Below are 23,816 nucleotides of genomic sequence, written 5' to 3' on the forward strand. Positions count from 1 at the left end.
AGCTTGAGGAGAATAAATACACTCCCCTCCCCGTTTTGCTACACTTCAGTATTCGGAAGAACCCATACAACTCCTAAAATGAGCGGCAGAGGCAAAACCGGTGGAAAGGCTAGAGCAAAGGCCAAGACTCGCTCCTCCAGGGCTGGACTCCAGTTCCCCGTGGGCCGTGTTCACAGGCTGCTCCGCAAGGGCAACTATGCTCATCGTGTTGGTGCTGGTGCTCCGGTCTACATGGCTGCAGTGCTCGAGTATCTGACTGCTGAGATTCTCGAGTTGGCCGGCAACGCTGCCCGTGACAACAAGAAGAGTCGTATCATTCCCCGCCATCTGCAGCTGGCTGTGCGCAACGACGAGGAGTTGAACAAGCTGCTCGGCGGAGTGACCATCGCTCAGGGTGGTGTACTGCCCAATATCCAGGCTGTGCTCCTGCCCAAGAAGACCGAGAAGTCCAAGTAAATCTGACCTCTAAACTATCAAACAAAGGCTCTTTTAAGAGCCACCCAATTACTTTTTAAAAGTTCATTCCAAGTTGCTTAAAGTGCCACTCTGCCCCCCCACCAATTGGCACATACACCTATCAGAAAAGGACTTTATGTTGTTTTCTTTAATAACTGGTGTAGCAGGCACTGGTCAATGCCATTCATGTTACTTGCATTTATGTAAACACTAGCAGCCTAGCTTGATTTTGATACATACTTGAACATAAACACACTATATTTAGACACTCAATGTACTACCATTGGGTTGTCTGGACACAGCCAGAAAGACCAAACTACCTCAGCCAATGTATAAACAACATAATAATTGTCGAGGTGACATAAGGTTAACTATACATTCAGAAACGTCCTGTTGATGCCCATTGTTGAGATTTTTGTGAGCCTCTAGTTGTTCAGGGTCTATGGTGGCCCATATTAAAACAATGAGTCAAAGTCTCGTTTAACTTTTTGAAACGTTTGAAACTATTGCTACTCCACGTATGTATCGCCACAATCTGTTCTTTCACCTTTTAACTAGTCTTTCACTTTTGGTGAGATGTGAGATCATTGGAACGTTTATTGACTTAAGCAATGTGAGACATTTAGAGGGAAAATCACTATTTGGTGGAGCTGTTAACAATTCATGAACATTTGAAATCTGAGACTGCACCCTTCTATTTGTAAGACATGAGAAGCCTTCTTTAACAATTTGTTGGATTTTAAAAGCTTGTGTAAAATCGTAACTAGTAACTACTGCCATCAAATATAAGGGGAGTAGAAAGTGTAAGTTAACCCCAAGCTCTGAGCCTAACACACCACCTTGTGCGATGGTGACACCACAAAGTAATTTGTTCAACTCCTCGTCGTTACGCACAGCCAACTGCAGATGAAGGGGGGATATCCAGCCCCCTGCATTTTTCTGAAAAAATAATCATCAAAATCAGCATGGCAAGGCTCAGGGAGATTTTAAACATTAAATGGTGTTTTTCTCTGTGTCACAGTTAGAGAAACTTATTTTCTTTGTGAAACTGTCCTCCTCTTCTCCTATGTTGATGTCTGCTGCGATGGGGAATAGTGAAGTGCATGGCGTAGAAAAGAGTATGACCTGGACCAAGTGGGACTTATAGTTCAGTCTGTGTAAGTCTATTGTGCCTTGCTAGTGAGGCAGGGTTTAGTGTGTAGGCAATCCAACGGAAATACCTGATGATTCAAAGGCATGCAATCTTATAACATGTACACCTGCAAGTAATATCTCTTATCGTTAAACTTCCTCTCAGTCCTGTAACCCATCCACGCCTACACTATACCATGATGTATGGAACAATATCATTACAGTTTTTTCTTGATTGCAGAAGCACATTTTTGAAAACAGGGCCCTGTTTTTCAAAACACTACACACAATTAGCACCACCACACACCCAATTAGTAGAACAATTCACATCCTTTGCAAAATTAAACATGCATCTAAAAACAATACACTAATTTATCAAAACAAATTGCGTTACCACAAACACACTAAAACACACACACATACACACACACACTCAGACACACAAACACACTCACACACACACACACACACACACACACACACACACACACACACACACACACACACACACACACACACACACGCATGAAACATATAACTTATCGTTTTTTTCACAACATGCCTACGGTTCCTGTCGGGCAGGGGGGCATTATCCACATCACAGGCAACTGACCTGAATGTTTATATTTGTGTGTTGTTGTTGCTTTGAGATTTTACTTGAAAAGTGTCTGCAACAACTGAACATTGTGTGTAGTGATTTGACAAGGTGATGTGTAATTGACATTAGAGTGTAAAGCAGGAAAGTCAGAGTCTATACAGATAAGGGAGTGTGAAGAAATGCCAAATTGGGTCGACTGATTGGTACATGAAGTTTTTTGTGTGAAACACTGTAATTCTGTTTGTACCAGTAACACACTGCTGCTCCAAACCTAAAACACTTTTAGCAATTCTACACCTCAGTGATTAGAGTGTAAGTGAACGACACAGGAAAAGTGCAAATATACAATACATTCACCAAAGTTTTGTACGATTGCATAAACACTCAAATCAAAAGTATTACACAATGAACAAAACCTTACACTCAAGGAGCAAAACATATGCCCAGATTTGCACCACTATAAGCAGATGTCGCATTTCTACTTCTCAGTGATTAGGGTAGTGTAAGAGAAGTACACAGAGAAAGTGCAAATATACAATACATTCACCACAAGACCAATGCTGCGGAAAATATAATTAATTTCTCTCCATACACCCAAAACCAGTCAACATTGAGAATCACAACAACGAGTTTCCCAGTTGTCATGCTATTACAGTAGTGTGCATAACACTTTAAGCTCAACAAATATCAGACCAACATATTCTGTATCCAGGTTACAATTGCAGTAAAACTAAAATAAAAGATCTGAAAATACAGTACAAATACGTTTTTCTTTTCTTCTTTCCAGAATGAGTGCCAGTGTTGACTGAGAGACATGATGGACATTATTGAAAATGGTATGGTCACCGCTCATTTTTGGGTTCAGTATAGTACAAACCTGAAATCGTCCCAAAGGCACGAACTGTATTCGACCATATGGGCTACAACTTTGATTGTCTTTAAATGTATCTGTATTTACGAAAGTGTTCAAAGTGTTTGTTTCCAATAAATGTTCAAAATGTCTGCATTCCCATTAGGATGTGTGTCTGCTGTGATGTCGGATCGGCCGAATATGTCTGGCAGCCATGTGTTTCACTAAGTCCAAACAGATCCCATCTGAAAAGCACAGATTCGCACAGGGTACTTTATTACCGATTATACGGGTCATAGAGGTCCATGGTTTGTTCTATTGCTCACCGAGGTGCAAATGCCAAATGATTTTACAACTTTTTTAGAGGAGTTTTCCTCAGAAAAGAAATATGGGTTGCCACGACGCCCCTGTCACTTCTACGGTTCTCTGTTCGTTGAAACACGGAAAGGGTGAAAATGCGAGGTAATTTAAGTTTGCTTTAAAGTGCAAGGTGTGAACTTCACAACCGACATCTTCATATCCGCACATTTTGTTTCGTTAGACACATTTTGTTACAAAATGCGAGTGGAGAAAACACAAGCGAGTCCATCACGGAAGAGAGGAATGGAGAGCTCTTTCAGTTGAGTCTCAACGGTTCTCATGCCTATCTTAAATACAACCCGCTGGCGACTCGTGGTACTCGTTCACTCGATTCTCTCGTACTCTGATCGTTAGACACCACGAAACTATGGCTGAAGTTGCCCCAGCTGCCGCGCCTGCTAAGTCTCCCAAGAAGAAGGCACCAAGGCCCAAGAAAACCGGACCCAGTGTGGGCGAGCTTATCGTCAAATCCATCACTGCATCCAAAGAGAGGAAGGGAGTTTCTCTGGCTGCCCTGAAGAAGGCTTTAGCCGCTGGTGGATACGATGTGGAAAAGAACAACGCTCGTGTCAAGGTGGCCATCAAGAGTCTCGTCTCAAAGGGCACACTGGTTCAGACGAAAGGAACTGGCGCGTCCGGCTCCTTCAAGCTGAACAAACAGGCAGAGGTGAAGAAGCCTGCGAAGAAGGCTCCCGTCAAAGCCAAGAAGCCGGCAGCAAAGAAGCCCGCTGTAGCCAAGAAGCCCAAGAAGGCAGTGGCAAAGAAGCCCGCAGCTGCTGCAAAGAAGTCTCCGAAGAAAGCCAAGAAACCCGTTACGCCCAAGAAGGCAACGAAGAGCCCCAAGAAGGCCAAAAAGCCCGCCGCACCCAAGAAGGCAGCTAAGAGCCCCAAGAAAGCTAAGGCAGCGAAACCCAAGGTGGCCAAGCCTAAAGCCACCAAGGCGAAAAAGGCTGCCCCTAAAAAGAAGTAAATATTGCGCTTCGCGTGCTGCTCTTTGTAGTTAAACAAAGGCTCTTTTAAGAGCCACCCAACATTTCATTTGAATGCATCTCTTCCTACACTGGTGATGGTCAAATCTAAAAAAAAAAAAAAACATGATTTTGCACCTCATATTGTTAATTGCAGTCAAAAGAGAGAGAGAAAAAAACTGCTTCGTTTATATTTGCTTTGTTAATGTGGAACGCCTTGGGTCTCTCAAAAGCATTACACCTGCATTGTGACATGCACGTTGATAAGGTTACACAAAGATACATTGAATTCATGAACCATCTACATTCCATTTCAACTCACAAAATATCTCAAGACGAAAAACATAAAAAGCTTGTTACATTGTAACCAATTTCAGTACAATGATTACGTAACAGTGGGTGTTATCCATTGTTTTACCAAACACGTCACACAAATATCCAGTTGACTCCTCAACCAGCTCAATTTGACTCATTATTCGCAGATAAGAGTCGTTGACAAAATAGAGTGATTTATTAAGGCCATTGAAATTCAAGATTTTCGAGAAGAAGCGGGAAAGGGAAGGATAGAAAGCGGCCGACACCAAACTAAGCTTGACCTGATGTCACATGGTAAGCTATAAATTGATTGGCTCTCAGTACGGTGGTTTCAGCCAGTGAAGGAGGGAGACAAAGCATATACACAGAATACTGGCTCACCGTGTACCTTCACATTTGTGCTTAGAAATATTGATGGGAAGTTGGGATCATTTTACTGACTCGGTTCCTTGAATGTCGTTTACTCAACATTTTATAGCCAGTTCCATGTTCTTAATATGTCCACTGCAAACACGTATCATATTCTCATGAAGTTAAGTGTCATGAGAATCTCTTCTGAATGTCCGGAGAATGGATGCAACTGAGAAGCGGCTTATGTTTGGTTGAACCCTCTGGCCAGCCTCATGTATGGTCAAACCCATGTTGACCTCATGGTTGAACACATTGGCCTGAATCTCTAAAGAGATACAGTAATGGCTCTCTTTCTTGCTCTTCCTCTTCATCCTTTTACTCATTCTCCTTCTCCTCCTCTTACTCTCACTCCTCTGCCTCTCTGGTCACCTCTCACTGCAATGTTGCCATAAATTGTTCTCCAAACCAGGAGCTTATGTTTTGATTTAAAATTGCACAACAGCTTTGGAAATGGAAGTTTTGCTATTTGAATAGCAGTGGGTTCTGTCTGAAAACAAGGAGGTTTTCGCATTGATGAAGTGTGCAAAGTAGAGAGGATGGTGTTTAGTGTTTTGAAGAAAGTGTGGTTAACAATTGAAATCTGTGTCTAAAGCAGAGAATTTTGTGTTGTGTTTTGAAGAGTTCATATCAACAAAGAACAAGTGCGTTGTGAGTAGTGAGATGCAGGGTACAGTACTATAGGGGTACAAGGAGGAGAAAGAACCAACACAAATTAGAGCAAAGCAGAATAGTAATTTCTGATACAATTTTAGCTACTATGAGAGAACATGTTTTTGTTCATCAAAAGATGACGGATAAATATGAAATTTGTTTTGAGATTAAACATGTACTTTTCCTTGAGAACTATATGTTTTGAACAATGTGTTTTCTATTTTCTGGTGTATTGTTTACTCACTGCTTGAAAGTGTATATCATTTCGATCACTTTGATTATGATTTGAGAGCAGTGGTTGATTTTGAGGCGAAAGTTTCATTTTGCAAGGGGATTCAGAGGATTTGTAAATAGTGCTTGAAGATGAGGTTTTGAGTTTACAATTTTGAGAAAATGGGTGACTGTTTCAAGAAATGTGTTTTAGCAATCATAAAAAAAACCTGTAACTCATCTGCTGCATTTCTATAGTGTTTGGAGTTTTTTACGATCGGATACACACAATTTTGACTGCTTGGTTTTGTTTTTTAATCTCCTCACACAATAAGCACAACCACACACCCAATGAGCAAAACACCTCAGATCCATTGCAAAATGAAACACTCTTGTAAAATCTATACACTCATTTACAGTTTTTTACGATCGGATACACACAATTTTGACTGCTTGGTTTTGTTTTTCAATCTTCTCACACAATAAGCACAACCACACACCCGATGAGCAAAAACATCAGATCCATTGCAAATTGAAACACTCTTGTAAAATGTATACACTCATTTAACAAAACTATAATGTCACCATATGAAACACACACATTGCATATACTGAATTCTGTTTGTACCACTTACACACTTCTGTTATAAACCTTAAACACTTTTAGCAATTCTACTTCTCAGTGATTAGAGTAGTGTAAGTGAAGTACACAGAGAAAGTGAAAATACACAATACAGTAAAAACACTACCCAAGACTGATGAAAATATGATTTACGTAATTCTCTCCATATACCCAAATCAGTCAACATGTCAACACGGAGAATCACAACAAAACATGTCCCAGTGTTCATGCTACTTCAATAGTGTGCATAGCACTGTAAGCTCAGCAAATATCAGACAAAGGTGAAAAGATGTTTCCAATAAAGTTGCATTTTACCCTGATGCCTTTTTAGGATTTGTCAGTGTCGCCAGTGTTGACTGAGAGACCTGATGGACATTACTGTATTGAAAATGGCATGGTCACCGATAATGTTCGCTTGAATTTATCTGAGCCTGATAGCATTACGTATTTGCCAAAAGCATGTTTATGATCTCTCTATCTTGTTCTTGCGTGAATATGGGCCTGTCCTCCTTTCAAGTTTATTTGATACATTTGGTCTTCTTCTTCTTTGAGCACATTTTCCTCCTGCTTCAGGTCTTCCTCTTCCTCTACTTCCACCTTGACCTCGGCCTCATGGCATGGCCTCGGCCTCTTCCTCTTCCTCTTCCTCTTTCTCCTCCTCTGTGGATTCCCCCTCTCACCCTCACTCTTCTTCTTCTTCTGATTCCTTCTATTTTGGTTGAAGACAGATTACAGTTACTCATCTGCTGCATTTCTATAGTGCTTAAACCTGTTTGTTGTGTCTACAATTGCAGTTTTTTTGCACAATCGGATACACACTAAAATCAAAAGTGTAACACAATTATCAAAACCTTCACTCAAGGAGCAAAACAACGGCTCAGATCTGCACAACTATAAGAACATTTCAACATCACACTTTTTGCGAAACCATACACACAAGTGATTTGCAAAGCACTAAACACACTTTTATGCTTTAGGCACAGACGTGTATCAAGAGGTCACTTCCTTACAATTCCAAAACGCTCTGTCAAGTTACCACACGTATGAGCCGGTCAAATAAACACAGCCTTCAATGCCCAAACACAACAAACAGGTTTAAGCACTATAAAAATGCAGCAGATGAGTAACTGTAATCTGTCTTCAACCAAAATGGAAGGAGTCAGAAGAAGTGGTGAGGGTGAGAGGGGGAATCCACAGAGGAGGAGAAGGAGGAAGAGGCCGAGGCCATGCCATGAGGCTGAGGTCAAGGTGGAAGTAGAGGAAGAGGAAGACCTGAAGCAGGAGGAAAATGTGCTCAAAATGTATCAAATACTGTAAACTTGAAAGGAGGACAGGCCCATATTCACGCAAGAACAAGATAGAGAGATCATACTGTAAACATGATTTTGGCAAATACGTAATGCTATCAGGCTCAGAGAAATTCAAGCGAACATTATCGGTGACCATGCCCTTTTCAATACAGCAATGTCCATCAGGTTTTTCAGTCAACACTGGCAACCTGAAGTCCTAAAAAGACATCAGGGTAAAATGCAACTTTATTTGTACTGTATTTTTTCTGATTTATTTTTTTTTGACTGTAAATGGAATTGTAACCTGTACTGGAAACATCTTTTCACGTTTGTCTGATATTTGCTGAGCTTACAGTGTTATGCACACTGCTGAAGTAGCATGAAAACTGGGACATGTTTTGTTGCGATTCTCCATGTTGACTGATTTGGGTATATCTATCTATAAATCCAGGAATCTGTGTGTGTGTGGGTTTGTGGAGTGTCAGTCTGTCTAGGGCGTATCTCCCTGACGGTAGATACGTTAGTTATGAGATTTCTCATGTAGCTTACGCATGTCATGAACCTGTGCATCCTTGATTTTGAAGATTTTTGAATTTATAGTTTTCGAGATATTTGTATTTTACCGTTTCCCGTAGGAAACAATGGGTTATCTTTTCCCGTAGCAAGTCCCACTGTGCACCGAAATTACGTCACAATCAAACAAGCTATGTCACGCTCAGAACCTATAAAACCGGATGGTCAAACTCGATTGTCAGTTTTTGCAACAAGACAATTAGCTAAGTGGCTTATTATTTACACATACTGGAACAAGAAAACACAGACTACATACGGCAGTGAAACAAGGTGAGTTTCCTATAGAAATACTCTGATCTGAATAAGTGCAGTCTGAATGGAAACCATATGGGACCATCATACCTTTCAGAGTAGTCTGTCTAGGGCATATCTCCCTGACGGTAGATACGTTAGTTATGATATTTCGCATGTAGCTTACGCATGTCATGAACCTGTGCATCCTTGATTTTGAAGATTTTTGAATTTATAGTTTTTGAGATATTTGTATTTTACCGTTTGTCGTGCATTGGGTTTAGCGACGCTAAACCCAATGCATTTCAATGCACGGCAAACGGTAAAATACAAATATTTCGCGAACTATACATTCAAAAATCTTAATCTTATTGGTTACCAATGGTCTTACATTAAAGTGTTCTCAGAGATTCTAGCCCCGGATCTCAAAATAATGATATGTAAAAAGTGCCCCGTATTACTTCAGTCTAACCTGTACCTATGTGGAGTGCAAACATGTCTTGCTATTACACTACCCAACAGCTACACCTACGTCTGTTAACACTACATAATTCCTACGGGCACTGCACTAGTAGAGAGAATTACGTAAATAATATTTTCAGCATTGGTCTTGTGTAGTGTTTTTACTGTATTGTGTATTTTCACTTTCTCTGTGTACTTCACTTACACTACTCTCATCACTGAGAAGTAGTATTGCTAAAAGTGTTTTAGGTTTATAACAGAAGTGTGTAAGTGGTACAAACAGAATTCAGTATATGCAATGTGTGTGTTTCATATGGTAACAAAATATGGTTTTGGTTAAATGAGTGTATAGATTTTACAAGAGTGTTTCATTTTGCAATGGATCTGATGTTTTTGCTCATTGGGTGTGGTTGTGCTTATTGTGTGAGGAGATTGAAAAACAAAACCGAGCAGTCAAAATTGTGTGTATCCGATCGTACAAAACTGTAAGCAATCATGTGTTTGGGCACTTGATGGCTGTTTTAATTCGACCGGCTCATAAACTTGACAGAGTGTTTTGGAATTGCAAGGAAGTGACCTCTTGATGTACGTCTGTGTCTAAAGCATAAAACTGTGTTTAGTGCTTTGCAAATCACTTGTGTGTATGGTTTCGCAAAAAAGTGTGATGTTTAAATGTGCTTATAGTTGTGCAGATCTGAGCCGTTGTTTTGCTCCTTGAGTGAAGGTTTTGATAATTGTGTAATACTTTTGATTTTAGTGTGTATCCGATCGTAAAAAAATGTAAACCTGTTTGGTGTGTCTACAATTAAGCTGTCATGTGTTTGCGCACATACAGTTTTTTACAATTGCTAAAACACTAAAACCCACTGGCTGAACAAAGTTCTCAGTTGCCTGAACTCATGAAGCTAATTGGGCAGTCTTGTCAATACCTTACAGTATTTTTTCCATCGCTAACGAGCGCTTACCTATACTTAAAATACTTTTTCTAAACTCTTAACACAGACTTACACCTACAAAACACAATTGGCCAAATAGATCATTTTCTTCTCAAAAGCACATTTTGTTAACTATATACTCTTCATTTCAAAATAGAAGACATCTTTCTCTGCACACACTAACTTTACCAAAACACTGGACATCTGACTCAAAATGAAATTATTCTTTCAAAGAATAACTCTTGTTTTCACTTCACAAGGAACATGCAGCCAATCAAAGTACACCAGGTTTCAAAATACTGGCTATTGTCGACATTACAAAAACTGCATAAACTTTTATGTTTCAGTTTTACAGGTATTTGCATGCAAAACATGCAATCCACTGTTTTTTTGCGCCAAATGTTTTGGTTGGGAACTGTATATCCACATGTAATGTTCACATTCAAAAGCATTCCAGTAAAAAGCGAATCAGTTTTTTTTTTTCTTCACTGTTTACTCTAGGAGGTATAGTAGAAATACTGTTTAGTATGATACAACAGAAAACGTTTTACAGTATTGTTTAAAGTTAACAAAATATCCATGAACAAAAAAGCAACAGCAAAAAGCCCAGTAAAAAGGGAGTACTAAAAAAAACCACAACATTCCTTTATCTAATCCCTGCGATCTTCAGGGTTAGGCCACAAGTTTTCATCCACATCGCATCTGATGTTATCCAAGGCGATACACCTTGACTCGCTCACTGTTCCTCTCAAAGGGAGCAGTGTAGAGCTGTTTCATCCGCACTCTGTGTTTGGACAATGTCCGCGTAATGGTTGCGAGGCTGATGCTATTGATATTGTGAAATATCTCTTGCTCCTCCAAAATTCTGCTTTGAATCTCATGCAGTTTAATTGCATTATTTGCAACAACCATATCTACTATGGCAAGCTCTTGTTGATGATTGAGGAGCTTTCCTCTTCCCCCAGAGGGAGGAAGACGTTGCATTCTTTTGAGGGACAAAAAACATCAACATATGCATTACTGTATGGCCTCATTGACATGTCAAGTGAGAATAGAAACAATCCATGTAAAATGCAAACTTACCTGTTGGTTTGTTGAAAGATGCGTATAATTGACGCAACCGTTGACCGCCTCAAATTGGGCTGTACTCTTTCACCAGCCTCTCTTAGTGAAAGACCGTGGTTTATCACATGGCACGAATTCCATCACTCACTACTGCCCTTGTAGCCCTTAGAATGCCACCACCACGCATTCTTATACCTCTACCTTGCCCTCTCCTTAGGCCTGCTCTTCTCCCTGGACCTGCTCCTCTCACAACTCCTGCTCCTCTCACTACTCCTGCTCCTCTCACTACTCCTGCTCCTCTCACTTCTCCTGCACCTCTCACTACTCCTGCTCCTCTCACTTCTCCTGCTCCTCTCACTACTCCTGCTCCTCTCACTACTACACCTCTCACTGCTCCTCTCACTGGGCCTGCTCTTCTCCCTGGGCCCCTTGCTCTAACTCTTCCTCGTCCAGACATCTTTTTCGGTTTCTGTTTCCAAAAACATCATTCCTCAAAGTCCTCCTTTTACTGTATACCTAAGTAATGCCATTGATTCTAAGCCAGACTGGAATCAGCTGTGGTTGACCCAATATACCCAACATACATCAGCTGTGTGTCAATTACAGTTTTTTACAATTGCTAAAACACTAAAACCCACTGGCTGAACAAAGTTCTCAGTTGCCTGAACTCATGAAGCTAATTGTGCAGTCTGTTGTCAATACCTTAAACTATTTCTCATGGCAAAACACAATTTGCAGGTCTCACTTAGACTTTTCAGCAAAACTCTAAACACATTCTCAGTCTTAAAACACATTCTGCACTCTAATTCACATGTCATCCATACTGGTAAACACAAGTGGCAACAATCAAATACAAATAGAGAACAAATGTCATTGATTGAACACAACCACTCAAAATGTATTTAACTTGTATCAAATGATGTGACACAACCAATATGAGCCAGTTTAGGGAGCAAACAGGTTGTTGAAGGTGGGAAGGAGAAAGTCTGAGAATGAATAGAAGAAACAATGTGAGGGGAGGAGGACAAGTAAACACCAGGTTGACTCCTTTGATTTGTGTCCCTTTTACTGTGGTAGTGTATATTGTAGTAGGCCTACAGTGCATTGTAGGCTGTATAAGGACAAAACGAAAACAAGTTGTATGGCCCTGAACATTGTGCTTTCTATTTGGTACAGTAACAGTACTGATTGCTCAATAGACTTTGACTGGTTGTAGGTTCATATCAACGAAGAACAAGAGTGGGCTGTGAGCTGTGAGATGCAGGGTACAGTACTATAGGGGTACAAGAAGGAGAAAGAACCAACACAAATAGGAGCAAAGCAAAGTAGTTATTTTTGATACATTTGTATAGCTACTATGAGAGAGAACATGTTTTCATTCATCAAAAGTCAATGATAGATAAATATGAAATGTACTTCTCCCTGAGAACTATACTATACCTGTACTTCTCCCTGAGAACTATATGTTTTGAACAGTGTGTTTTCTATTTTGTGGTGTATTGTTTACTGACTGATTGAAAGTGTATATCATTTTGAACACTTTGTTTATGATTTGACAGCAGTGTTTGATTTTGAGCACAGGTAAAACTGTTTTGAGGCAAAAGTTTCATTTTGCAAGAGGATTCAGAGGTTTTGTAAATAGTGCTTGAAGATGAGGTTTTGTGTTTAGAGTTTAGAGAACATGAGTGACTGTTTCAAGAATGTGTTTTAGCAATTGTAAAAAACTGTAATGGCTCTGTTTATTTGACAGGCTCATAGGTGTGGTCATTTGACAGTCAATGTTTTGGAATTGCAAGGAAGTGACCTCTTGATATACTTCTGTGTCTAAAGCATTCAAGTGTGTTCAGTGTTTTGCAAATCACTTGTGTGTATTGTTTCGCAAAAAGTGAGATGTTGACATGTGCTTATAGTGGTGCAATTCTGAGACGTTGATTTGCTCCTTGAGTTAAGGTGTTGATAATTGTGTAATACGTTTGATTTTAGCGTTTATCCAATCTTAAAAAACGGTAAACAATCGAGAAAAACTGTAAGCAATTGCATTACTCATAGGGGTGGTTATTTGTCAGTCACTGCTTTGGAATTGCAAGGAAGTGACATCTTGATATATATCTGTGTGCAATAATATAAATGTGTTTGGTGTTTTGCAAATCACTGTGTGTAATGGTTGGCAAACAGTGTGAGGCTGACATTTAGCTTATAGTGGTGCAAATCTGGGCCAGGTTTTGCTCCTTGAGTATACAGTTTGGATAATTGTGTAATGCTTTTGAATTTAGTGTTTATTCAATCATAAAGAAATGTTAGCACTAATGTGTTTTTTCGCACTTGATGGCTGTGTTTTAGCAATTGGCTCATAGGTGTGGTAATTTGACAGTCGGTGCTTTGGAATTGGAAGGAAGTGTCATCTTGATATTCTTCTGTGTCGTAATGAATGCAAGTGTGTTTAGTGTTTTGTAAATCACTGTGTTGTTTCTCAAAAAGTGTGCACTGACGTTGTGCTTATAGTGGTGCATCTCTGGGCCGGGTTTTGCTCCTTGCAAACGACTTGGATAATTGTGTTATACTTTTGATTTGAGTGTTTATTCAATGGTAAAAACTTTAAGAGCCACCCACATCTATTTGAGAATGGGCATTCCCAGGCTCTATTCGGCATGATGCACAAATGTAATGGGTGAAAGTTGGACTTGATGTTTGCAGATAAGATATAAGCATGGAAAATAGGAACTGCCTATGGCTTTCTAAAGGAATATGAAGTTAATGTGAAAGGAGCATTTCAAGTTTCTGTACTGTAACATACAAACTCACATCTATTTAGTGAAAGAGATTCACACATATGTGCGGTAAAGGTGTCCAAGTACATGGATTGGTAACTAGACCATGCATTTGGGACACTCCTGAGGTCGCTGGTTCTAGGTTTTGAATCTGATTCCAGTCTCAAATGCCTGTGTGTGCCCAACACACAGTACTCTGAAAACCACAGTTGCTAACTATGACCCCCTTTTCCCACAATGAAAATGTATAATACATTTGATAATACCAAGTTAACTTAAAGTTTAGTATCATAAGGCATTGACTGCCAGTGAATATAAAGATATTGGCAAATATGTACATTAAAAATGCAAGCAAACACTTCTTGCGTTGTTGTTGGATAAGATTATACATTTTGTACGTCAAGCGTCTATATACTGAACGAATTTCTGAATTAAGGCAAAAACGCTCGTAGAGTAGGAGAAGGGCTTTGTACTTTGAATTTTAGGCGCCACCGGAATCAGGGCGTTGAATACCAATCAGCGGTAGCCAGCAAGTAAACGTCATCAGGGGGCTGGTCGAGGTTGTAACCTATAAATACCCTGCTTGCTTGCGTACTGGCATACTCCTAGCATTGAAGCAGACTTTGCAATGGCAAGAACGAAGCAAACCGCCCGTAAGTCCACCGGAGGAAAGGCTCCGCGAAAGCAGCTCGCCACCAAGGCTGCTCGTAAGAGCGCACCAGCCACCGGCGGAGTGAAGAAGCCCCATCGTTACAGGCCCGGCACAGTGGCTCTGAGAGAGATCCGTCGTTACCAGAAGTCCACTGAGCTGCTGATCCGCAAGCTGCCTTTCCAGCGTCTGGTCAGGGAAATTGCCCAGGACTTCAAAACCGATCTGCGCTTCCAGAGCTCTGCTGTCATGGCTCTTCAGGAGGCCAGCGAGGCTTACCTGGTTGGTCTGTTTGAGGACACCAACCTGTGCGCCATCCACGCCAAGAGGGTGACCATCATGCCCAAAGACATCCAGCTGGCCCGTCGCATCCGCGGGGAGCGTGCTTAAGTTGATCCCGACAACGTCAAGAAAAACAAACGGCTCTTTTAAGAGCCACCTAAATAACTCATGAAAGCTCATTTTCCATCCAGTGTTGGTACACACGCTATTTAATAGCCCACGCACATACTATACTCTACTACCATACAGTATGTTTAGCCCCCCAGTAGAAGTCACGGTTGAAAGCCGACGCTAGAATGACCGAAAATTCTTTTTACCATATACACTATGTGTAGGGCATATAGTAGTAGTATTACTAATAACCTTTATATTTGTATAGCACCTTTCATACAGAACAATGCAGCTCAACGTGCTGAACAGCAACGGATGTACGTGCACAGTGATGCCAAACAATTTAAATCAAATAAATATAAAATAAAAATAGTGAGTGCATACAAATTTAAGCTATAACATGATAACTGCAGTTGTATTTGTTTCAAGATCAGTCAGAACCGAAGTTAAAGACTAAGGTGAAGCGATACCAAGAACTACATCTGATGGAAGACAGCACCATATGCAAAACAATGTTCCTAAACATTTGCGACGTACTCTGCAACTCCCTGTCACACGCCTGTTGTTGACAAAAAAAGACGAGTGCAACATCTGGAACCGTTGGGTTTTTTTTTTTTGTGTTACGTTGTTGCGGCCAGTGTATCGAGTCATCTACACGCAAACTTATTGTATAGTGCAGTGTGTTGCAGTTTGTGTTCTCTGCATTGCAAAACTGCTCCACATATGTCGTTTCGGTTTTAGAATTAGGCTGCAGTTGACGTACAACATTAAAAATGCGCACAAGGTGCGTATTTCGAGCTCAGAATTCGGTTTGATCATCGTTCATATTACAAAAATGTGTGATAGTGGAGTCTTATGTGATTTTCCGAAACAAGGTAGGCGCAACCCTCTCTAGAGGAACATCCTGAAAACATAAGGAGATTTTGATTATGTTGGAACTGCTTTTCAAAGACAATGTGGGTGGCTCTTAAAAGAGCCTTTGGGTTGAAAAGCGTAAAACGCTTTACTTGGAGCTGGTGTACTTGGTGACGGCCTTGGTTCCCTCAGACACGGCGTGCTTAGCAAGCTCGCCGGGCAGAAGCAGACGCACTGCAGTCTGGATCTCCCTGGAGGTGATGGTGGAACGCTTGTTGTAGTGAGCCAAACGGGAAGACTCTCCAGCGATACGCTCGAAGATGTCGTTCACGAAAGAGTTCATGATGCCCATGGCCTTGGAGGAGATGCCAGTGTCGGGATGGACCTGCTTCAGGACCTTGTACACGTAGATGGCATAGCTTTCCTTCCTGGTCTTTCGGCGCTTCTTGCCGCCTTTGGCTGTGGTCTTGGTCACGGCTTTCTTGGAGCCCTTCTTCGGGGCGGGCTTTGCTGGCTCAGGCATGATGCTTTCTGTATGAGGATTCAGACAGAACTGCGGTACTGCATGCAGTCGTGCCACCTCTATATATACAGCACTCTATGCTAATATTTCACCTAGGCCAGCCATGACCAGAATCCCAGACGATGGTTGGTTACTTTGAAGCGCAGGGGCGGGTCCGTCTACTAAGCCCGCTCTGACCACAGAAAGATAGTTTAGTCCGCACTTCCCCTTCTTTTGTCATCTTCCCGCACTTTCTGAGCTACCTTGGCATGACCAAAATGAAGTCAATATACGAGACCTGCGGCATTAATTAAGCCTCATTGTTAGTGATACATATTTTCAATAAATCTGCATCGTAAACACTGACAAAGTCTTTATAGGAGAGATTCAAGTAGCCTATACGTGCATCCATGAAAGTGAGTTGCAGCATATGACTCAATAACTGAATCGTTTTTTTTCTTCAGTTAGAATATCTACATGTCAAAAAGACTAAGATGTGAATTTGATTATTGGTTTGATTATTGGTTCAAATTTGGTTTCCATAGGAGTGCTCCCTGTTATGGGAGTTACAGTTTTTTTTTCAGTTGTCCTGTATGTCCTATGTTATCCCAAACAGATTAGGAAAAACTCAAAAAAGGTTTGCCGTGTATGACTTTGTAGGGGGCCCCAGAGTATCTTCGTGGGATTTTGTTGGTGAGATTGTTTTTTTCATTGACTTTTGAGTTCCCTGGCAATGGCCTGCATTTTACATTGCCTCACAATACTTTTGCAAACACACTACTCTTGGTATATTCGCCACTTCCATATAACGTGGATCAGCTCATACAATTGTACTTTTGAACTTGGTATTGCATGTGGGGATATAGCCATGCTTATCATTAAGCAGTAAAGCTATGAAATCAGTGGGAATACATTTACAATGAACCTAACAGGAGAAGGCTCACTAAAATAAATAATTATGCATTTACAGTGGCTGTTGGCCGTGTTGTGCATTGTAGGTTATATTCAGTATTAGTGCGCCATAGTTGACATCTTACACCACACATTGGTATTGAACATTCCCATTTTTCAATATAAACGCAATTGGAATCATGTTTTACGTAAGTATTTGGGTGGCTCTTAAAAGAGCCTTTGTCTCAGAATGAGGTGAAAGATTATTAACCTCCAAAACCGTACAGAGTACGACCCTGGCGTTTCAGAGCATAGACGACATCCATTGCGGTCACGGTCTTTCTCTTGGCATGCTCGGTGTAGGTGACGGCATCACGGATGACGTTCTCCAGGAACACCTTCAGCACACCACGGGTCTCCTCGTAGATGAGGCCAGAGATACGCTTCACACCGCCACGACGAGCAAGACGCCTGATTGCGGGCTTAGTGATGCCCTGGATGTTATCACGAAGAACCTTACGATGACGCTTGGCGCCCCCTTTACCGAGTCCTTTTCCTCCTTTGCCTCTTCCACTCATTGTCACTGTTTTAGTTTTACAGCAATGTGTGCACCTCAGCGTGTTGTACGAGGTCTTATATCCATCTGGAGGACCTGTTTGAAGACTATAAACACTCCTCCTCGTCCGTCCCTCCTACTTTTCTCTACTGGTGTTGGCGCGTACATGCAGCAAATTGTACGTCACCTTGACACGTCATTCAGTATTCAAAGTACATAGAATTTAAGTGGACGGTTATATCCAATCCTCTTTGTCTAAAATGTAACTATTATGACCGACCGAACCACTAAAAGGATCCATGGCCTTTGGGAGCTCGACTCTTTGTAACCCATACAGTCCATTTTATAATAGTTGTTTTCATAGTAAGGCTACGGGATCTGTCTTTAAAGTGGTGTATGTAACCCTCTTTCTCGCTAGCCAACTACCCATGATGGTGTGCGGTCTTTCAAATGCATTGTTCCTATAAAAACAATTGGTCGTAATGAGTAATGTATGCTTCAAGCTCAAGCTACGTTTGCAATATTTTCAGCTGAAGATGTAAAGTCTATCAAGGTTTTAAATCCCCACCAACCAATTAAGCAATGAACACACATGGTATGGCAGTATGTATTCACCTGCTTTAGAGCCAGAAAGAAAAGTTAATCTTTAAGTGAAGTTTAGCCAGAGTGGCTGATAATAAATAAACAGTGTGTTGTTAATACATCTTTAATAAGCTATTAAATTCTATTTAAATTAAATACAGCTGACGGATCCCCAAAAAATTGAAATATGCTTGCAGAATTCTGCTCATCGTTGTTATTTTTGTATCATTCAAACATGATTACAAGCCGGTCCATTAGATACTTTGTATCACCTAACCACTTCAGTTTGTTCCATTTTAAAGGTGTTCGCAATACATGGAGATTCTGGGACTTTGTGATTATTGTGACCATTGAACTGACATATCTGGAAACCAAGCTGCAACCTAAACTGGAAGGTGTCGTTTTAACTATTGCATGCGTTAAAATAGTCAGTGATTTTGGAGATCACGCACAAAAGGAAAGGAGGATATCCAGCAGGCGCCAAAATGAAGCAACGTTTGTCTTCCCGCAGGACCTACACGTTGATTGGCTCTCAGTATTCTCGCCTCAACCACTGAGGCAATGAGCAACGCTGAGCTTGAGGAGAATAAATACACTCCCCTCCCCGTTTTGCTACACTTCAGTATTCGGAAGAACCCATACAACTCCTAAAATGAGCGGCAGAGGCAAAACCGGTGGAAAGGCTAGAGCAAAGGCCAAGACTCGCTCCTCCAGGGCTGGACTCCAGTTCCCCGTGGGCCGTGTTCACAGGCTGCTCCGCAAGGGCAACTATGCTCATCGTGTTGGTGCTGGTGCTCCGGTCTACATGGCTGCAGTGCTCGAGTATCTGACTGCTGAGATTCTCGAGTTGGCCGGCAACGCTGCCCGTGACAACAAGAAGAGTCGTATCATTCCCCGCCATCTGCAGCTGGCTGTGCGCAACGACGAGGAGTTGAACAAGCTGCTCGGCGGAGTGACCATCGCTCAGGGTGGTGTACTGCCCAATATCCAGGCTGTGCTCCTGCCCAAGAAGACCGAGAAGTCCAAGTAAATCTGACCTCTAAACTATCAAACAAAGGCTCTTTTAAGAGCCACCCAATTACTTTTTAAAAGTTCATTCCAAGTTGCTTAAAGTGCCACTCTGCCCCCCCACCAATTGGCACATACACCTATCAGAAAAGGACTTTATGTTGTTTTCTTTAATAACTGGTGTAGCAGGCACTGGTCAATGCCATTCATGTTACTTGCATTTATGTAAACACTAGCAGCCTAGCTTGATTTTGATACATACTTGAACATAAACACACTATATTTAGACACTCAATGTACTACCATTGGGTTGTCTGGACACAGCCAGAAAGACCAAACTACCTCAGCCAATGTATAAACAACATAATAATTGTCGAGGTGACATAAGGTTAACTATACATTCAGAAACGTCCTGTTGATGCCCATTGTTGAGATTTTTGTGAGCCTCTAGTTGTTCAGGGTCTATGGTGGCCCATATTAAAACAATGAGTCAAAGTCTCGTTTAACTTTTTGAAACGTTTGAAACTATTGCTACTCCACGTATGTATCGCCACAATCTGTTCTTTCACCTTTTAACTAGTCTTTCACTTTTGGTGAGATGTGAGATCATTGGAACGTTTATTGACTTAAGCAATGTGAGACATTTAGAGGGAAAATCACTATTTGGTGGAGCTGTTAACAATTCATGAACATTTGAAATCTGAGACTGCACCCTTCTATTTGTAAGACATGAGAAGCCTTCTTTAACAATTTGTTGGATTTTAAAAGCTTGTGTAAAATCGTAACTAGTAACTACTGCCATCAAATATAAGGGGAGTAGAAAGTGTAAGTTAACCCCAAGCTCTGAGCCTAACACACCACCTTGTGCGATGGTGACACCACAAAGTAATTTGTTCAACTCCTCGTCGTTACGCACAGCCAACTGCAGATGAAGGGGGGATATCCAGCCCCCTGCATTTTTCTGAAAAAATAATCATCAAAATCAGCATGGCAAGGCTCAGGGAGATTTTAAACATTAAATGGTGTTTTTCTCTGTGTCACAGTTAGAGAAACTTATTTTCTTTGTGAAACTGTCCTCCTCTTCTCCTATGTTGATGTCTGCTGCGATGGGGAATAGTGAAGTGCATGGCGTAGAAAAGAGTATGACCTGGACCAAGTGGGACTTATAGTTCAGTCTGTGTAAGTCTATTGTGCCTTGCTAGTGAGGCAGGGTTTAGTGTGTAGGCAATCCAACGGAAATACCTGATGATTCAAAGGCATGCAATCTTATAACATGTACACCTGCAAGTAATATCTCTTATCGTTAAACTTCCTCTCAGTCCTGTAACCCATCCACGCCTACACTATACCATGATGTATGGAACAATATCATTACAGTTTTTTCTTGATTGCAGAAGCACATTTTTGAAAACAGGGCCCTGTTTTTCAAAACACTACACACAATTAGCACCACCACACACCCAATTAGTAGAACAATTCACATCCTTTGCAAAATTAAACATGCATCTAAAAACAATACACTAATTTATCAAAACAAATTGCGTTACCACAAACACACTAAAACACACACACATACACACACACACTCAGACACACAAACACACACACACACACACACACACACACACACACACACACACACACACACACACACACACACACACACACACACACGCATGAAACATATAACTTATCGTTTTTTTCACAACATGCCTACGGTTCCTGTCGGGCAGGGGGGCATTATCCACATCACAGGCAACTGACCTGAATGTTTATATTTGTGTGTTGTTGTTGCTTTGAGATTTTACTTGAAAAGTGTCTGCAACAACTGAACATTGTGTGTAGTGATTTGACAAGGTGATGTGTAATTGACATTAGAGTGTAAAGCAGGAAAGTCAGAGTCTATACAGATAAGGGAGTGTGAAGAAATGCCAAATTGGGTCGACTGATTGGTACATGAAGTTTTTTGTGTGAAACACTGTAATTCTGTTTGTACCAGTAACACACTGCTGCTCCAAACCTAAAACACTTTTAGCAATTCTACACCTCAGTGATTAGAGTGTAAGTGAACGACACAGGAAAAGTGCAAATATACAATACATTCACCAAAGTTTTGTACGATTGCATAAACACTCAAATCAAAAGTATTACACAATGAACAAAACCTTACACTCAAGGAGCAAAACATATGCCCAGATTTGCACCACTATAAGCAGATGTCGCATTTCTACTTCTCAGTGATTAGGGTAGTGTAAGAGAAGTACACAGAGAAAGTGCAAATATACAATACATTCACCACAAGACCAATGCTGCGGAAAATATAATTAATTTCTCTCCATACACCCAAAACCAGTCAACATTGAGAATCACAACAACGAGTTTCCCAGTTGTCATGCTATTACAGTAGTGTGCATAACACTTTAAGCTCAACAAATATCAGACCAACATATTCTGTATCCAGGTTACAATTGCAGTAAAACTAAAATAAAAGATCTGAAAATACAGTACAAATACGTTTTTTTTTTTTTTTCTTTCCAGAATGAGTGCCAGTGTTGACTGAGAGACATGATGGACATTATTGAAAATGGTATGGTCACCGCTCATTTTTGGGTTCAGTATAGTACAAACCTGAAATCGTCCCAAAGGCACGAACTGTATTCGACCATATGGGCTACAACTTTGATTGTCTTTAAATGTATCTGTATTTACGAAAGTGTTCAAAGTGTTTGTTTCCAATAAATGTTCAAAATGTCTGCATTCCCATTAGGATGTGTGTCTGCTGTGATGTCGGATCGGCCGAATATGTCTGGCAGCCATGTGTTTCACTAAGTCCAAACAGATCCCATCTGAAAAGCACAGATTCGCACAGGGTACTTTATTACCGATTATACGGGTCATAGAGGTCCATGGTTTGTTCTATTGCTCACCGAGGTGCAAATGCCAAATGATTTTACAACTTTTTTAGAGGAGTTTTCCTCAGAAAAGAAATATGGGTTGCCACGACGCCCCTGTCACTTCTACGGTTCTCTGTTCGTTGAAACACGGAAAGGGTGAAAATGCGAGGTAATTTAAGTTTGCTTTAAAGTGCAAGGTGTGAACTTCACAACCGACATCTTCATATCCGCACATTTTGTTTCGTTAGACACATTTTGTTACAAAATGCGAGTGGAGAAAACACAAGCGAGTCCATCACGGAAGAGAGGAATGGAGAGCTCTTTCAGTTGAGTCTCAACGGTTCTCATGCATATCTTAAATACAACCCGCTGGCGACTCGTGGTACTCGTTCACTCGATTCTCTCGTACTCTGATCGTTAGACACCACGAAACTATGGCTGAAGTTGCCCCAGCTGCCGCGCCTGCTAAGTCTCCCAAGAAGAAGGCACCAAGGCCCAAGAAAACCGGACCCAGTGTGGGCGAGCTTATCGTCAAATCCATCACTGCATCCAAAGAGAGGAAGGGAGTTTCTCTGGCTGCCCTGAAGAAGGCTTTAGCCGCTGGTGGATACGATGTGGAAAAGAACAACGCTCGTGTCAAGGTGGCCATCAAGAGTCTCGTCTCAAAGGGCACACTGGTTCAGACGAAAGGAACTGGCGCGTCCGGCTCCTTCAAGCTGAACAAACAGGCAGAGGTGAAGAAGCCTGCGAAGAAGGCTCCCGTCAAAGCCAAGAAGCCGGCAGCAAAGAAGCCCGCTGTAGCCAAGAAGCCCAAGAAGGCAGTGGCAAAGAAGCCCGCAGCTGCTGCAAAGAAGTCTCCGAAGAAAGCCAAGAAACCCGTTACGCCCAAGAAGGCAACGAAGAGCCCCAAGAAGGCCAAAAAGCCCGCCGCACCCAAGAAGGCAGCTAAGAGCCCCAAGAAAGCTAAGGCAGCGAAACCCAAGGTGGCCAAGCCTAAAGCCACCAAGGCGAAAAAGGCTGCCCCTAAAAAGAAGTAAATATTGCGCTTCGCGTGCTGCTCTTTGTAGTAAAACAAAGGCTCTTTTAAGAGCCACCCAACATTTCATTTGAATGCATCTCTTCCTACACTGGTGATGGTCAAATCTAAAAAAAAAAAAAAACATGATTTTGCACCTCATATTGTTAATTGCAGTCAAAAGAGAGAGAGAAAAAAACTGCTTCGTTTATATTTGCTTTGTTAATGTGGAACGCCTTGGGTCTCTCAAAAGCATTACACCTGCATTGTGACATGCACGTTGATAAGGTTACACAAAGATACATTGAATTCATGAACCATCTACATTCCATTTCAACTCACAAAATATCTCAAGACGAAAAACATAAAAAGCTTGTTACATTGTAACCAATTTCAGTACAATGATTACGTAACAGTGGGTGTTATCCATTGTTTTACCAAACACGTCACACAAATATCCAGTTGACTCCTCAACCAGCTCAATTTGACTCATTATTCGCAGATAAGAGTCGTTGACAAAATAGAGTGATTTATTAAGGCCATTGAAATTCAAGATTTTCGAGAAGAAGCGGGAAA

At 41.2% G+C, this 23,816-nt stretch overlaps 7 protein-coding genes across 7 annotated transcripts; 5 read left to right on the plus strand and 2 right to left on the minus strand.

The window, feature by feature from the left end:
• Positions 1–78: 78 nt before the first annotated feature.
• Positions 79–840, plus strand: LOC308372790 (histone H2A-like; the record flags this gene model as incomplete). The annotated part of the gene is made up of 1 exon (XM_080848107.1): positions 79–840. The coding sequence occupies one exon, from the start codon at positions 79–81 to the stop codon at positions 454–456; it is 378 nt and encodes a 125-aa protein (XP_080704233.1). The 3' UTR covers positions 457–840.
• Positions 841–3,762: 2,922 nt separating this feature from the next.
• On the plus strand, positions 3,763–4,365 carry LOC308365705 (histone H1-like; the record flags this gene model as incomplete). The annotated part of the gene is made up of 1 exon (XM_080839229.1): positions 3,763–4,365. One exon carries the CDS (start codon positions 3,763–3,765, stop codon positions 4,363–4,365), a length of 603 nt encoding a protein of 200 aa, XP_080695355.1.
• Positions 4,366–14,523: 10,158 nt separating this feature from the next.
• LOC308365717 (histone H3.2) lies at positions 14,524–14,934 on the plus strand (the record flags this gene model as incomplete). The annotated part of the gene is made up of 1 exon (XM_080839254.1): positions 14,524–14,934. The coding sequence occupies one exon, from the start codon at positions 14,524–14,526 to the stop codon at positions 14,932–14,934; it is 411 nt and encodes a 136-aa protein (XP_080695380.1).
• Positions 14,935–15,940: 1,006 nt separating this feature from the next.
• LOC308365720 (histone H2B 1/2-like) lies at positions 15,941–16,315 on the minus strand (the record flags this gene model as incomplete). The annotated part of the gene is made up of 1 exon (XM_080839267.1): positions 15,941–16,315. One exon carries the CDS (start codon positions 16,313–16,315, stop codon positions 15,941–15,943), a length of 375 nt encoding a protein of 124 aa, XP_080695393.1.
• Positions 16,316–17,385: 1,070 nt separating this feature from the next.
• On the minus strand, positions 17,386–17,763 carry LOC308371960 (histone H4; the record flags this gene model as incomplete). The annotated part of the gene is made up of 1 exon (XM_080847032.1): positions 17,386–17,763. The coding sequence occupies one exon, from the start codon at positions 17,761–17,763 to the stop codon at positions 17,452–17,454; it is 312 nt and encodes a 103-aa protein (XP_080703158.1). The 3' UTR covers positions 17,386–17,451.
• A 1,212-nt stretch (positions 17,764–18,975) lies between these two features.
• LOC308362280 (histone H2A-like) lies at positions 18,976–19,737 on the plus strand (the record flags this gene model as incomplete). Its single annotated transcript, XM_080834858.1, has 1 exon — positions 18,976–19,737. The coding sequence occupies one exon, from the start codon at positions 18,976–18,978 to the stop codon at positions 19,351–19,353; it is 378 nt and encodes a 125-aa protein (XP_080690984.1). The 3' UTR covers positions 19,354–19,737.
• Positions 19,738–22,659: 2,922 nt separating this feature from the next.
• Positions 22,660–23,262, plus strand: LOC308365698 (histone H1-like; the record flags this gene model as incomplete). The annotated part of the gene is made up of 1 exon (XM_080839217.1): positions 22,660–23,262. One exon carries the CDS (start codon positions 22,660–22,662, stop codon positions 23,260–23,262), a length of 603 nt encoding a protein of 200 aa, XP_080695343.1.
• Positions 23,263–23,816: the final 554 nt, after the last annotated feature.

This window comes from Sprattus sprattus (assembly GCF_963457725.1).
Source record: "Sprattus sprattus genome assembly, chromosome: 1".
Classification (NCBI taxonomy): Eukaryota; Metazoa; Chordata; class Actinopteri; order Clupeiformes; family Clupeidae; genus Sprattus; species Sprattus sprattus.